Genomic DNA, 17,097 nt, shown 5'->3' with positions numbered 1-17,097 from the left:
TTGGATCCCAAATTAATCTCAATTCCTGGAGCTGAAGCCTGGGAATCTACATTTCTAATAGGAACCCCAAATGATTCTTATGCAGACACAAATTTGAAAACTAGTCTTTCAATTCCCTTTCCATTCCATGCCTGAATGGCTGCTTCCTCCTTGTTTTACTTACCTTAACCTGATTGAATCTTTTAGATCCTCTCAACCCTAAACTATAAGTACTATCATTGTCCCCCTTTCACAGATGAGAAAGTACTAAGATGCAGTACACAAATGAAGTACTAAGAGCTTAAGTAATTTGTTCAGGATCAACAGCCCATGAATGATGGAGCTGGGAGTTGAATCCCTAATCAGTCTAGCTCCCAAATCTATGCACAGAACCATTCTACTTCCTCTCATTCTGTTGCACGTAAGAGCTCTGTAACTAAATCACTAAAAGAAGCATTATTACCTATTTCTCCAACTTCCTAAGTCCAGCAGTGCCCCCCTTTTCCACTGGGGGGAATGAACAACGAGAAAGCATTGGGAAGACGTGCCCACTAGAGACCTGTACGGGTCAGGCACAGCGGCTCTTGCACCAGGATCCAGCTCAACTGCTGTATTTTCTGTTCTCCCAAATGCCCTAACATGTACCAATCTAATAATGCTCATAGTACTCACTTTGATGCTAACTTAACTATCTCAGGTTTACTAAGCATCGGGCCAGATTGTCAGGGAAGTGCCAACTCTAAATCAATTTACAGTTGGCCCTCCGTATCCACAGGTTCTGCATCAGTGGATTCAACCAACCATGGACTGAAAATATTTAGGGAAAAAAATTTCAGAAAGTTACAGAAAGCAAAACTTGAATTTGCTGCACACCACCAACCATTTGCATTATATTTACAACTACTTACTTAGGATTTGTATTTGGTGTTATAAGTAATCTAGACATGACTTAAAGTATAAAGGAGGGTGCGGGGGAAGATGGGAGGAGTGTGCGTAGGTTATATGTAAATACTGCACCGTTTTATATAAGGGACTTGAGCATCCATGGATTTTGGTATGGGGTGGCACGGGGGGGGAGGGAGACGACTGGAACCAATTACCCACAAATACAGAGGGAGAACCATATAGCCTCTTATCTTATCTGGGTTCCCTGACTTGTATTTAGACCTTAATACAAAGTTGTGGACCTAACTGCTGAATGATGAAGTTTTGGGAGTTTCTGACTGCAAACCAGACACACACAACAACAGCAGCACTTCTATCCAAATTGCTTCAGTACAGAGTATAGATGGAGGGTTGATAAAATAGAACACAATCTCAGGTAATGTCTCTGTTCTTATGTGTATTTTCCTTCATTTCTTCAAGTGAATCATGAAACAATCACAGGATCAGCAGGAGAAACCTATGAAGTATATTCAGGTAAAACATGTTTTCATTAGTTCTCCTTCTGGTGATTGGAATTTCTTTGATTTTATTATCCATAAAAACGTTGCCACTTATATTCAAAGTACATCCGAGAAATCTGATCATGAAGTTAGAATGCACATACCTCCTTCAGATACTCTTAGAAAACAGTGTCTCTCCATGAAAGCATGAGAAAAATACTTGTACAGCATCTTATTTGCTTTACCATTGCTTTAATGCACTTTAAAATTTATCTACATTAATTGGGAACAAAGAAACAAAAATAGACATTTCTTTGTTTTTCATAAATAACTACTCTCCATATTTGATAAAAATCTCAAAGCATTATTTTAACTTCCCACAAATATAATACATACAATTTTTTTTTTTTTTCTGAAATAATAAGGTCAGCAAATTAAGTATCTTGACACTAATATAACCACATACAACTGCTATTCTACTGACTTCCAGGAACAAAACAAAAACAGAAAACTTCTTATCAAGATGCTCTGGGTTTCCTTTTGCTAGTGTTAGGGATCTGGAATTATAATCACCTGCCAGTAATAATTTTATAGATTCTAGTTGATTGTCTACAAATAAAATATCGCTGGCTCTGCTTTGTGAGTTCTGGATTTGACATGACACTGACAATACCGCATGGGACAGGCACTATACACACATGGAAATCAGAAAAAGTACTGAATGCCCTGGACTCGAACTACTGACTCAGTATGTGCCTCACTTGGCTCAGTAATAAATTCACCTGCACCAAACCCGTATCAAAAGTCACTACATCTCTCATATATATAATATATATTATTTATATACACACCCACAACACATACACACTATACATACAGTTTGTAACAACATGAAGTAATATTGTCTTCAAATGATGTACCACAGACTGAAATAAATCCTGTAATTGTCATCAAGCTGCTAGAAGCTTTTGAGAGTTCTGAGCCAGGTTACTTAGTTACTTTCATCCTGCCTACCCTTCATTCACCCTGCTTTAATGTCTTGGTAGCTTTTTCTTTCAAAACCACCCTCCTCAACCCAGGCGTATTTCTTTCCCAGGATCACTTGATTGGACTTTGGAGGCAAGAAAGGGCATGCAGGGGGAGCAGGAAATCCTCAGCCACTGTACCTCACACCTGCCTAGATTTGTGATGTTCTCTGTCCTGTTGGCCACATTCGGTGTTAGAAAGCAGTTATTCAAAGCTTTGTCCCTCCTACCCCCCTTGGTCTTTCTGTAGAGCACAAAAGTGAAAGAAGCCTCTTTAGCAGGGGTAGCAGTTCATTAAAATATACAACTACATTTCCTAGCTCTGGGGTTCCCATTCTGTACTTGAGACTGCAGGTCACGGATGCTGTTATTAAGGTGCGGTGTGGGATCCATGAGGTTTTCTCCTGGCAGCCGCTGTCAGGATTAGTGCAGCCCTAGCCCAGGAGGAAACGGCCTAATGAATACCAACTTGGAAACAGTGGTGTCAGCACGTTATTTAAGCTTGTACATTGCTCACAATTACACAGAACACACACACAGGCTTATCTCTGGAAACGACTACGAGAAAACATGACAAAGGTTTGCAAGGATAAACCAATAAAGCACCAAGAATACTTATTTTCAGCCAATTTAGACAACTTCAAAGTGTGAGGTTAATAATAGAAATTAAAATGACTTCCTAAGTCTTATCAACTGATTTACTGAGAGGTTACATATTAGTTCCTTCTAAATCTTTACCCCCTAATCTGTGATGGGAGACGTTGCTTACAATTGAACCACGAAAGGGACAGCCCAAAAGCTGTACATGTGAAACTAAACTGGGCCTTAAATCCTCACTAAAATCACAGAGCTGGCTGTGAAGAAGCTGCTAAACCACCCCACAACCTTCCATTTTATAATTGTTTTCACGAGTATGGATTGTTTGCCTAATAAAAATAAAAATCAGAAGAAAACAGCATATGAGATGGAAATAGGGGGCGACCATAAATAGATGGGCTTCTCTGCCCTGGGTAGCGGGAGGGGTGGCTGAGGTAAGACTTGAGGGAAGCAGGTGGGCTTCATCTTTGAGGGAAGGGAGGGGGAGAGCAGCGGTGAGAACAGAGGCTGAAAACACAGGCAGCTCTGAGAGTTGGCCTGGACCTAGACCTCCAAATGCATTGCCTCTCCTTGGCTTAGTATCCTTTGTCTTAACTGTCTTTTTTTTTTTTCTTTTTTTAAAGTAAATTGGTTGTTCTTTTTAGGTTTGGTATGTTGCCAAAATGAAAAATAGTTGTTTTAACAGGAAGAATTAAATCACTTCAACCACATCATCCCACAACTTTTAGATACATTCTGCATCATCTTTACACTCCTCCACAAAAAAAAAAAAAAAAAAGGAAGAGGAAAAACCCAAATTAGGCACAATGACCTAAGGCAGCAGAATAATCTATGTACTTTCTGGGAAGACATGTTAACTGAGGGAAGAGGTCAAGGTGATCAGAAAAGTTCCTCATTTGAAAAACAAGAGAGGAACTGGCCCTCAGGCAGGGGATCTATTTCAAGGTTCTAAGAAGCTTCTGAACAAGTAGAGAATTAGATGTGCAAAAAGTTCTGTAGCTCTGTGTACAAGGTTTTGTCGAATATACTGAAATTTTGATTCAGAGGATGAGTGTGTAAGAGCAGTGCATTTTTATAAACGTGAATAGCTTTTGAAAGTCCATGAAAACTATAACACCAGGCTTCTTTCCACCAGCAAAGTGCTTAAATACACTATGGAAACTATACACTTGTTTACTTAATATCCATAATGTAAAAACTGACCTGGGCTTAAATCTGACTTTTCCAACTTTGGTATAAATGAAGCGCAAATCCCTACACTTGTTGTTTTTCTAGGGAGACATCCTCAAATTTTAATTGTTTTTGCCATTTTAGCTTCTTAAATTTAGTCCCCACTCAGTCCTGGTCACTGGTATTCTGCTGGCCAATGCACTGTCACCCCCTTCCCCAGAAATGGCCTCACACTCTTCTTGAATGAATGGTTAAATAGATTAGGAAAGCAAACAGAATTTTTAACAGTAAAGTATGTATGCGTGGTGTGTGTACGTGTGTATTCATCAATACATAGGCTTTCATATATAAATGAAGGAATGGTTCAACAGATTAGAAAAGCAAATAGAGTTCTCTAACAGTAAAGTGTGTGCTCATCACTATATAGGCTTTCTCAGAAGAGGAGGAAGAGAAAAATATATTGAGGTGGGGGGGGGGGGAAACAGCTTTCCTTTTGCTACACTGATCCATGTTTTAAAAGCTTATGCAAGGGTGTTATGGGTCTCATTTGTTTTCAGAGGCCGCAGAGAGCAGTGTCTCGACGCTTTTGGAATATCTGGCTGTAATCTAGTCCAAAGTCCAGGGACACTTATTTTCCCCCATCGCTGCCAGTGTTTGTTCACAGGTAGCCAGCCTCCCTCCCCCCGGGTCAAGCACCTCCTTCAAGGGTGGGTGTGGTTTCTAATCACAGCTCTCCAGGAGAGGAGGAATAAGAAAAGCAAAAAGACTGTTTAACATGATAAAGGAGGTGGGTTGGGGGTGGAGCAGATAAGAGAGGTGTTGGAAATTTACTTAATTACAGGAGGTATATCCATTTTAGTCCTTAAATGTAAAAAGGAGCCCTCTTCAGCACTATCGCTAAGTCCTTCCAGAAGAAGGAAGTGGGTTTATTTTTACCAAAATGTTAACACAAGTTTAAAAAAGTGGGATCACCGAAGCCTATTAAGAACCACCCACTCCTCCGGCACAAAGCTGCCATCTTAACAGTCTAGAATTCAAGTTCAACCAATCACCATCCCTTAGGTTCGCACTCTTCCAAATATTTATTCCGGACACTGCAATGCTACCTCTAACTTATTCAAGCAAAGCTGGCACTGTTAAGAATGAGAATGATTACAAGTACTACAGAGAAGAAACCGAAGCTTGCTAAACGAAGCTAGGACGGACACATTAGAATCTCTAAACATTGCCTAACCTTGTCACTTTCCGGAGGCCCTAACCACATTATGCTCCCCTGCTCCTTGGTGTGACTTAGGGTGTCCCCTAACTTAGGAACTATAAACAGGGACAAGCAGCTCACCTTAAAGCATCTTGGACACTTTAAGCAGTGGAAGGAGAAACAACCTGGAAAAGCACACGGAACAACTTCCCAGTCACAGCAACTTTCACTGTTCACATTATGTTTAAAGACACAAGTATAGGAAATATATTTTCCCAATTTAGACCACACAGTTCAAAGACACCTGAACCAAGTGGAACTTCATTATAATGCCAACTTTAGGATTGTAAAGCCCCCAAAGCAAAGGTAAATTTTGTTGCCAAAATGCAACAAAGTTAAAAATTAAGAAAACTACATATAAATTAAAAACAGGGTTCCTCTTGAAAAGGCAGTAAGATAGAACAGACGTGAGCTGAGCCCCTTTGAGAAGTCCTGGGACAGGTACTCGCCTTGAAACGGTCCCTTTCCCCTCTCTCCAAGTTGCCCCGGGAGGGGGCATCAGCACCAAGAAGGTAAACGGAAGTGACCTTGGCAAAGCTACCAAACAAAACAACCTCCCTCCCTCAACTCCCGGCCCCGGTCCCGGTCCCTCGGCCTCGGCCTCCTCCTACACGTGCGACAAGGACACCTGCTTGTGGTAGGCGGCGGCGGCGGGGCCCGGCGGCGCGGTCCTGCCCGTGAGCGCTGCGCTCGCCTCGGCGTAGTCCCCGGCGGCCGTGGCGCCGCCGCTCTTGTGGCCCCGCCGCGGGCGGCAGCAGCAGCGGCTGGTGAAGCGCCGCCACGACTCCACAGTCTTGCCGGACCAAATCCAAACGCCCGACGTGATGCCCACCACAAGGCACATGAAGTGCTTCAGCATGAGCACCCAGTACTCGGGCTTGGCACGCGGCTGGCCGGAGTCCGGGCCGGGGCACGCGCAGGTGAGCGCAGCCTCCCAGCTCTCGTGATAGTGCTGTTCGTACAGGTAGCCGGCCACCACGATGCTGGCTGGCACAGTGTAGAGCAGCGTGAAGATGCCGATGCGGATCATGAGCTTCTCCAGCTTGTCCGTCTTGGTGCCGCCCTCCTTGATGACGCTGCGAATGCGGAAGAGCGACACGAAGCCCGCCAGGAGGAAGAGCGTGCCCACCAGCAGGTAGAGCACCACCGGGCCCAGCACGAAGCTGCGCAGCGAGTTCAGGTTCTGGTTCCCCACGTAGCAGATGCCGGCCACCGGGTCCCCGTCCACGGAGCTCAGTGCCAGCGCAGTGATGGACTTGACACTGGGGATGAGCCACGCGGCCAGGTGGAAGTACTGCGCATAGCCCACAATGGCCTCGTTGCCCCACTTCATGCCAGCCGCCAAGAACCAGGTGAGTGACAGGATGACCCACCAGATGGAGCTGGCCATGCCAAAGAAGTAGACCAAGCAGGAAGACGACAGTGCACAGCGCAGGGCCCGTTGTCTCGTAGTGGATGTGGCTGTGCTCGCGGCTGCAGGCGACGCTGGCATGGCCCACGACCAGGCGCACCAGGAAGCCCAGAGACACGCACAGGTAGCAGGCTGACAGGAAGATGATGGGGCGCTCAGGGTAGCGGAAGCGTTCCATGTCTATTAAGAAGGTGGCCACCGTGGTGGAGGTGGAGATGAAGCACAGTACAGACCACAGGCCGATCCAGAAGGTGGCGAACGTGCGCTCGTCGGGGCTGAAGGACGGCTGGTAGCAGGGCACCGCGCAGTTGGGTACCTGGCCCGTCCTCACCTTGTTGTAAAGCGGGTGCGACTCCTTGAGAATGGGCACGAAGGGCTCGCGGCACTTGCACACCGACGGGCCCCCGGCGGCGCAGTCGCTCCCCGAGGCCGGCGACCCCGGCAGGCCTGAGAGGGTGGGCTTGGCCGGGAAGGGCCTGGGGGGCGCCGTGGTGGCCTCGCTGCGGTTGTAATCCATGCACAGGACCTCGGCGTCGCGGCCCAGCACTGGGAGGCGGTCGCAGCTCATGCGATCCGGCCAGGCAAAGCCATACTGGCGCAGGAGCGGCGAGCAGCCGGCCTTGGCGCGCTCGCACACCAAGCGGCAGGGCGGCAGCGGCTTGTGGTAGTCGGGCAGGCAGATGGGCGTGTACATGGAGCACAGGAAGAAACGCAGGTCCGGCGAGCAGTGGATCTCCACCAGTGGCCAGAACTGGTGCACCTCCAGACCCGCCTCGTCCTGCGTGTCGTGGTTGAACTGGTTGGGCATGTGCGTCAGGTTGTAGCCGATGCCGCGGCACATGGCACTGTGATTTCCTGGCACACCGGGGCCTTGGAGGCGGCCGCCGCCCGGCCCGCCAGCTGCGCTAGGAGCAGCAGCAGCAGCGAAGGCGGCGCGGACGGGTCAGGCCGAGCCATAGCCCCCTCCCTCCCCTCGTCTCCCGCAGCCCGCGCGGGGCCAGCTCAGGCAGGGGAAACCGGGATCCGGGCTTCCCTCTCCGCCGACTTGTGTGGCGCCGGGACTGGCAACCTGTTGGTTTCTTTTTCTTCTAAAGAAATCCGTCCAAAGATAAACTGTTGCGGGAGGGCACTGCCTCCGCAGGGAGCGCTCAGCTCTTCGCTGGATAGGGCTGGGGAGGGACGGTTAGGGCTCCGATTCCAAGGAAAGGACTCTTTAAAAAAGAAGGTGGGGGAGAAGAATTGCAACCACTCCCAATTAGAGGGGCGTCAAGGGCACAATCCCCGCAAGCGGTCTCCAAAACTCTAAGTTAACCTCTCTCCCTCCCCTCCCCTCCACCTCCAGGAACCAAACTACAGACTCCCCGCCCCTCACCCCGCCTCCCTTCTCGCAGGGCCTGCCAGCCTGCACCCCAAGGTCAGAGCGCTCAGCCCCCCGGAAAAGGGCAGAGGACCGGGAAAAGAACGGGGAGAAGGAGAAGGCGCGGGCTCTCACCTCTGAGGATCCTGAGAGAAGCAGATAGTCCGTAGGCAGCCTGGGCCCTCCGTCTCTGGGACACTTCGCTCAGAAACGCGACTCAGAGACAGGCTGGCATCGGGAAAGTTTGGCGATAGGCTGGGTACCCGAGGAGGCAGCACATGGCAGCAGGTGGGGGCGTCTCAGAGAGGGGGTCGCCCCCTGAACGAGGTCGCCGCAGACCGGTCATTCGCCCTCACCTCCTCCGGGGCCCCCCGCATGATCCGGGCGGGGCAGGACGGGGGGCAGGCCGTGCGTTCCACCAGGGTCCGGGAGCCGGACGGAGGGCGAGCGCGCCTGGCAGCACCTGGGCAAGAGGAAGGCGGTGTGCGGCGACCGGGGGATCCCGCCGCCTCACAGCACGGCGAGCAGCCAGCGCTGGCCCCGCCGGGACTGCATGGTGCGCGCCCGCCGCCGCGTCCCGCCCGCCGCTCTTCTCCTCCCCTGCAGGGGGATCCGCGCTCCAGCGGACTCCTGGGGGCGGTGGCGGTTCTCCCGGGACGCGCCGGGCTCCGCTCCTCCCCCGCGCTCTAGCACCCTTTGGCCCACCTCCGGCGGGTATTGAACTGCGCGCGGCGGCGGCGGCGGCGGCGCTGGCCGCAGTGGAGTCACGGCCTCGGGCTGACTGGCCTCTCCCGCCCAGCCTGGGTCACCTGCTTCTAATGCCCACCGGGAGGCTCCGCCCCGGCCCCGCCCCTTCGCGCTGGGGCTCGGTTGGTGGGCCGCCCCGCCACGCTCTCCGCGCGTCCCCGCCCACTGCCCCGCGGGCTCAGCCTCTCCCCAGGCGCCCTCCGGCCCCGCCTGGAGCTGGCAGCCGAGGAGCGTGGGCCAATCGCCGGCCGGGAAGCTATGGGGGGCGGGGCGAATGCTAATCACGCCTTCTTGAGACCCGGAGCGGGAAACCCTAGCTAGAAGTCCCTCCTGAGTTCTCTGCTGGCGTCCACTGGTGCGGGGCTCACTTTCCCGTCATGTTCTAGCTTATGAACCCTAGCTTCCAGGGCACCTACCGGGTCTCCTATCTGCAGCTAAGCATCCTTAGAGTCCAGCGCTTGTTTAAAAGAACTGCTCAAAGAATCATTCTTAACCGTGGCACCTGTCTCCTCTCTGCGCTGCCCTCACCAGGTGAGCTCAAATTGAGAGAAGTACAAATGCTTACTGAGCCCCTACTGTGTGTCAGACGGCGCGTTAATCGTTCTCATCTTAATACAGGATGTCTCAGATCCTTACAACAATTCTTATAGGTGAAGAAACAGAGTTTAGAAGCATACCAAGGGAACCGAGCTAATGATAGTTCCCCCAAGAAAGCCACAACCTAGATAATCTTGTTTAGCGCGGTATTCCGACCGCCTAGCACAGAGTAGGCTCTCAAATGGCAAACCCGGGATTTGAACTGAGATAGTTGGGACGCGACAGCCACAGTTTTTACCACCTCCTCCCCCCTCCCCCCATATGCGACCGGTTATCTCCCAGGCTTTAACCTTTACTTTTGCATTTCCTAACAAAATCTTACTGTTGCGACAAGAAAGTGATTTTCTTTCTGTCTTTGGAAGACTCCAGACATGTTAGTCCTTTATCAGTTTATCGGGTTAAAAATCCAGGCAGTTCGAAGTCGCCCGCAGAGAAAAGCAACACTGGCTCCGGGCTCTGTGATGGGCAGGGGCCGGCCCCCCCCCCCGGGGGCTACCCGCTGCTTAGCTGCGCACCCGCGCGCCGCCGGGGATCCGGGGCGCACGGAGCTGCGGGAGCCCGCGCGAAGACCTGCTGGGTGCCTCGACCACTGGGACGCACTGTGGCGCTCTCCAGATGGGTTATTATGCTGCAAGTTTTAAATGTCCTAAAAATGCCTCTTTTCTACATGTTCTAATTAGGTTGGAAGACTGAGGTGTTTAACATTCTTGAAATTCATTCACACGCTTACAAAGAGGGTTTGAATTGTTTCCCACTCCCCCCACCCCTTCCTTCTCCTGGAAGAAGGCGGAAAAAAGGCAGGAGGGCCTGAGTTCTTGAGGGACTCAGGACTGCACTTTAGGGCTGAGTCGTTCTTGTGTCCTGGATCCCACTTACACAGACTGGGAGACAAAATTGCAGAATAGCCCTCTTCCTCCTGCTTATCAACAAGACTTTGTGAGAAATAATGAGGAATACGTGTATTAATCCCAGCCTCAAAGTTAAAAGAAATAAATATAAATCTCTTCACAAACATTAAAACCGTTAATAAATATGTTTAAAATGTACTTTACCTCTTTCATTCCCTGGGATTCTACAGGTGCTTATATTTTTTTGGTTTTTTGGGAACTACTTGGCACTCAGTGTCGGCAAACATCCCAGGGTTGAAAGTAGTGGGAGTTGAAAAGCTATGGAATAGCAATCAAAAAGAAAGGGAAACCCTCAGTGGAAAGTATGCACAGATTGTGAACATGCCAAGAGAGGCTGCCTCATTCTGTGGCCTGTATGCAACATGTGTATTATTGGGGATGGACAAGTGTTGGCTAATAATAAAAATTATTTGAAGTTGGAGAATGTTAATCACTCATGCTGGAATTTAACCAGAATACATGTGTTATTTCGCTTGGTTCTGACTCAAAGGATGTTATCTCCTAGTCTGTAAACCTCTCCCTTCTTAATCAACAGGGAGATGTTATTTTTGCTTGGAGATCTCTAATAATAGTAGTAATAATAGCGGGAAAACTTGGCCAAAAGAAACGTATTTTGCATTGTATAGCTTTTTGTATCATTTGAATTTTTGCTTTTCTGCGTATAGTATTTCACTTTAAAGGCAGTTTAAAATATGCTGTTTAACATGTATTAGGCAGGGTGCTACATAATTCATTTCAGTTAGCTCATTTGATCCTCACAACAATCAGATGGAACTGGCATCATAATGGCTTCCTTGAAGTTACATATTTAGTCCATGGAAAGGACAGAAATCACAATTTTCTTCTGAGTCATAGTTATTGTTTAACAAACTGGAAAACACTGAATTACTTTTAAAGATGCAATTTTTAAGCAACTAGAACATTGCCAGGCATTCTTAGCTATTAATTCACTCATCTATCCTTCCATCTAGCCAGCCATCCATCCATCCATCCAAAAACACCAAATTTCTGACTTGAAGACACTACTGTTATATTAAACGTGTTGCTACAAAGTGGAATTCATGAGGTTCAACTTAAATGATGTCCAAGGTGTGCTTATTAATTGATGAAAATACGGAGGATCATGCCAAACATTCCATCTAGTAAGACTGTGACATTTTGAAAGTTTTGAAGTATTGGTTTTGGATTTTGTCATCAGAGAATAGTTATTGCTTTTCTAATCTGACTATACTTGTACTGATTATACATATTGAGACACTTGAGAGTTCAATGCTATAGGAATGACTGGACAGGTAGCCTCTGTATACTCTTCAGTATCCTGATAATCAAGCCTGGAACAGTGTGCTGCCCATAGATGCCTTTGGTAAATATTTGTGAAATAAATGGATGAATAAATGGCAACTGAGATTAACTTTTTAAACTTTAGCAAGTGGCATTGAATCCTTGGATAAAGCTTACCTTATGAGCTATATATATCTCTGAGGTTGACCATACCCTGTTAAATGCAGCATGAGTCCAAACCTTGGCTCTTCCTTTACTAGCTGCCACTTTGGACAAGTCACACAACAGCTCCAGGTCCTTTTTCCTCATCTGTAAAGTGGAGTTACCCCTCATAGGGTTGTAGTGAGGGGTAAATGAATTTATATGGTGAAGAGCTTATAACCATGTCTAGCACCTCGTAACTCTATTTAAGTCTGTTATTAGTTTCTACTGGGTTCATGCTATTTTTCTGTTTTCCCACTCTATTTTCTTTTGTGTATCACTTTAATAATGGGAAAAAAGTTACATTTTTTAGATGTACAGGCATACCTCAGAGATATTGTGGGTTTGCTTCCAGACCACTGCAATAAAGGAAATATCACAATAAAGTGAGTCACATGGAGTTTTTGGTTTTCCAGTAATGTCTATAAAACTTATGTTTACACTATTCTTCAGTCTATTAAGTGTGCAATAGCATTCTGTCTTTAAAAAGAGTACATATTTTAATTTAAAAATACTTTATTTCTAAAAAATGCTAACCATCATCTGACAACTCAGGGTTGTCACAAACCTTCAATTTGTGAAAAAGCAAAGTCTGCAAAGCGCAATCAAATGAGGTATGCCTGTACTTTATGTCTGAGCACATTCCCAGCTGTCACCAGCTATCTCTAGCATTTAGATATTAGCTAGATTTTATGCCAAAGCAGGGATCATTTCACTTGCCCTGGATCAAAGTGCGTACACCTGACATCAGCAACCAGCCCGCAAGTGTGCGAGTGTGCACAGGGCTGGCACAGGACAGACACCCACAAGCCAACTTGAAATCCCTCACAGGTATTTCCAGACTAGCTTTTTCCATGTCCTAGAGCATTTCTGATAACTCCTCTTCTCATCAGATCAGACACCTCTAGATGAGAAACCCAGACACTAATCAGAGGATTAACATGATGAGTCATTTATCCAGGTTCATAATAAGAATGCCTTGTTCACATTATAAGTGGAATCATTCAACTGTAATCTTTAGTCCTCTCCCCTCCTCCACTGTGGTGGAGATTATAGAAAAGTAAGAGCTTCTTTCTTCTTTCCCAGAGGCGATGGAAGCGCTAATCTTTCCCACTCTCAGCAGTGGCTCTCAGCTGCACATTACAATCACCTGGGGAGCCTGAAGATCTACTGATGCTTGGGCCCTACTGAATCAGAATCTCTGGTTGACGGACCCAGACATTGTTTCTTGGTTTCGTTTTATTTGTTTATTTTTGTTGCCGTTTTGTTTTTAGCTCTCCAGGTGATCCTGATTTTCAGCTAGGGTCGAGAGCCACTGACATAGATGGTTTTGTTATTTCCTCAGCACAGCCCCAAACTTGGGCCTAGCTGGATCTTCTGCAGAAAAGGGTTAATCACATCATGATGTAAAATGGAACACCTCGGGAGAAAGTATAGAGAAGTACGTTCTAGTCTAACTGCATGTGAGTCTGTTTGGGCTGAAGGAAAGTGTGTGTATATGAAGTAAAAAATATGTAACAGAATTGTGGTACAGGGCTGGCACAGTCAACAGCAATGGTGGCCGCAACAGTAACTGATGGGTATTGGGCATTTCCAATGTGCATGCACTGTGCTAAGCATTTTACATATATAATCTCTTTTACCCCCAAGAATCCTGTGAGGTTGATATTATCAACCCCATTTTATAGATTAAGAATCTGAGGTTCAGAAAGTAACTTGCTACACAACGGCACACACCTTCCAACTTGGGTTTTCCTCGCTCCAAAGGCTATGCTGCCATTGATTGCAGGCCTCGTTGTAGGCCCAGCAGTAGAGGGTCCTGAAAACCACCAGATGGTAACTCTTGAGATAAGCAACTCCCCTTGTTCCTTATCATCCTTTTCCTGGGGACCAGGTCAAATTTTCAATTCTGGTGTGGCCTCTTGTGTGGGGGACTAAAGTACGGAAAAGCTGAGGGCTCTGGATTCATCTAGAATCCAGTATAAGTCTAGAGCCACTTGTTCTTTGGGCTTTGCAGACCAGGCATGAGGTGGGGCACCCTTTAGACTAGATTTCAGGACCTGTCTGGTATCTTGGCAGAGGGAGCTTCAGTTCGGTAAATATTGATGCTGCACAAGCTGTGAGCCAAACACTGGTGCCAGGGGTGCAAAGATGAAGAGGCCTGGGCTTACCAGGCAGGACGTGGTGGGAGCACAGAGGAAGCACCTGGCCCAACCTGGTGGCTCAGGGAAGACCCAGGCTGTGCCTGGAAGGCTGAATATGAACTAGGTGATCTATGAGTCAGGGTTTAGTACAGGAAGGAACCACTCTAGGTGTTTCAAACAGAGAAATATTTAATACTGAGAATCAAACAGAGGCTTACAAAATTGATGAGCTGGAGGGGCAGAAGTCAGGGGGGTACCCCTGGGCTACTGAGTTCATGGGCCTACCACAGTAGCTATGTTCCAGAAGTTGGGATGGTGCTGCAGCAAGGGCTCTTCACACCCATGAAACTGGTGACTAGACACTGAAACAGGACATTGAGTCCAACAGCATTAAATGCCTCTTAACATTATTGCTCAAACCTTGCTGGCCAACAGCAACAGCAACAGAATGATGCCTTCTCCTTGCATCTGCCTCCAAATCTTACACAAGTGCACCTGATTGACTGAACTTATTTCAGATCAAGACCCTAGCTGCAAGGGAGTCTGAAAAAAGTAGTTTTGCAGTTCGCCATCTCTTCAAGCAAATTACTAGAAGGATAGAAGGGACGCTGGAGAGGCAATCACTAGTATCCACTATAGGTAAGGAAACTGAGAAGGACTTCCTAGACAGAGGAATCAGCACAAGTAACGGGCACAAGGCCATGAAAGAGCACGATTCAAGCGGTGAACAGCTGGGCATGGCTATGCTATCAGAAGCATCTGAATCAAGGTTTTTACCTGAAAGTGCACTCACGTCTAATCAACATATTTTTGATTAATTAGACTCGTATGTACACTGTACACATGACACTCTTTCCTATTGATACAGCGCTTGATTTATTCAACTGACTACTAGTGCAGAGGAGAAAGGAAAGGAGCAAAAAGCATGAAAAAGAATAAATAAAATTGTTAGGTAATAGTCATCCACAAAGAAAACAGAACATTAACCTTCCCCAAGCCTAATGTTGCAAACACTGTTGATTATGTGCCGAGGAGTCATCTCCCCTTTTTCCTTCCTAACAAAACCCCCGTTATTTGTTTTGTTGTGTTTTGTTGGGGAATCCACCCTTTTCTGCATAGCCCTGTGCTTCAGGAGAGGCAGGAGCTTCAGGTCAAGCCCCAAGGAGTAACACGTGATTAGTCCAACCGCTCGTGTTTCTCCCCTTCTTCTTATCAGCGTTTAGGTTACATACATGCATGGGACGCAGTTCTAGCCAATAAGGCGTGGTGTGGGGGCCAGTGTGAGGTAAGTCTGTCAGGGGCTTATGGGAAAGATCTTACTCCAAAGGAGAAGTAGTCCTCTCCCCTGCTGGGTATTGTTTTGTCTGCCTGTGATGCCTACCACTGTGGGCACCATCTTGCAACCACAAAGGAGCTAAGTTGACCCAGTGAAGAAGGATGGCATTGAGGCTGCCTGAACTGTTGGCCTCCAGACTTGTTGTTATGTGATACGATACGCTGCTTATTTTTTAATACATTTGAGTCCCTGTTTTCTTTCACTTGCAACCAAGAACATTGTAACTACTACATGCAGTCTGTACACTTAGGATGAGATCTGCCCACTTAAACTTGGCTAATGAAGTCTCTGGAGGAGATTTAAGGAGAAAAATTTATTCCCTTTTTTTTTCCACCAGAAAAATTGTTGTTTATCCTTCAAGAGCATTCAAGACCCACTCAAATGTCATTTCTGTCAAGCTGAGTGCTTTGTTATTGCCTGTACTCCCACAGCCCTCCCACTACTTCTCTATTACAGCACTTTACTCATATACTCTTTCCGCAAATATTTATTGAGTGCCTATTTTGGGCTTGGTAGTGTTTTAGGCACAGGGGTTACAGTAGGAAACTAAATGCATGGAGATTCCAATCTAGTAGAAGACAGACAATGAATGAAAAAATTTTAATGTGATGACTCTTATCAAAGGGAAAAAAAAGAATTCTTGTAAAAGAGGGGGAAATAACTACCTTGAAATTTATTTTATTGTACTGTGATTCTCTGTTCATATGTCAGTTTTTTCCACTAGATTGTGTGTTCTTGTAACCTCACATCACCCACCACTTCCCTGGGGGATTGCATTTTCCAAAGATGGCTGCGAAAACCTCTCCCATCCCACAGGTTTTTCTGCAATGTGATCTTGCCATTCCCCATAGGGGAGGGATGTAGGAGGTCCTAAGTCTCCTCCTCTTGAATCTCAGTGGGCTTGTGACGGTTTTGACCCATGGACTGTGTTGGAAGTGATGCTCTAAAACTTCCATGGATAGGTCATAAAAGGCCGTGTAGTTTCTACCTGGGTCTCTTGGGACACTTGTTTTTTGGAAGTGCTTTTTCTTGGGACACTCCCTCTTGACACCTACATATAGATGCTCCACTTGACAGTCCCAGCTGAGTGAGCCTTCAAGTCATCCCAGGTTAGGTAAAGAAGCTTCCAGATGATTCCAGCCCCCAACCTCAAGTCATTCCTAGTTGTTCAAGTCTTCCCAACTGAGGCCCCAGATGTCATGAATCAGAGACAAGCCATCCCTGCTGTGCCCTCTCCAAATTCCTGATCCACCGTATCCATGTGCATAATAAAATGCCTGTTGGTTCACACCACTACTTTGGAGTGGTTTGTTACACAGCAGCAATGACTGGAACCCACCAGATCTGCCTTTCTGTGAAATTTTAATCCAGTAGACAACTTTTTTTCTTTTCACCTGACCCAGTTGGTGATCAACTTACGCACTGAAGCTTGAGAACTTTCATCCATCTTACTTTCATCCCATTGAGTGTCGCTGTTGATGATATGCATGTGAAATGTCTAATCTTTTAAAACACAAATCTTCACCATTGATCTTAATATCCTGCTGCAGTGAGTTCCCCAGTTCAATTGTGTGTAGTGGGAAAAAAGTGCCTCCTTTTATCCATTTTAAACATGCTTCCTTTTCATCTCATCTTGTCCTCTTGCTCTTCCCCAAGTAAAGTGATTTCCATTTTGTGGGTACCTAGACACAGAGAACTGAG

At 46.9% G+C, this 17,097-nt stretch overlaps 1 protein-coding gene and 1 pseudogene across 2 annotated transcripts in view; one reads left to right on the top strand and one right to left on the bottom strand.

The window, feature by feature from the left end:
* LOC130707632 (cyclin-Y-like protein 1) overlaps nt 1-17,097 on the top strand; it is a 92,125-nt gene that overhangs the window by 62,130 nt on the left and 12,898 nt on the right. The window contains exon 1 of one of the 2 annotated variants that reach the window (XM_057543526.1): nt 9,260-9,460. The exons of the other annotated variant lie outside the window; for it this stretch is intronic. Within the exon in view, the coding sequence (XP_057399509.1) occupies nt 9,319-9,460 (142 nt within the window). The 5' untranslated portion in view covers nt 9,260-9,318. Of the gene's footprint in view, nt 1-9,259; nt 9,461-17,097 lie in introns of those variants that run through there. 2 annotated transcript variants of the gene reach the window in all.
* LOC130707630 (frizzled-5-like) lies at nt 3,003-8,949 on the bottom strand (annotated as a pseudogene).

Source organism: Balaenoptera acutorostrata, chromosome 3 (assembly GCF_949987535.1).
Source record: "Balaenoptera acutorostrata chromosome 3, mBalAcu1.1, whole genome shotgun sequence".
Classification (NCBI taxonomy): Eukaryota; Metazoa; Chordata; class Mammalia; order Artiodactyla; family Balaenopteridae; genus Balaenoptera; species Balaenoptera acutorostrata.
Note: the sequence above shows the minus strand (reverse complement) of the source record. Positions and strands in the feature narration are given on the sequence as shown.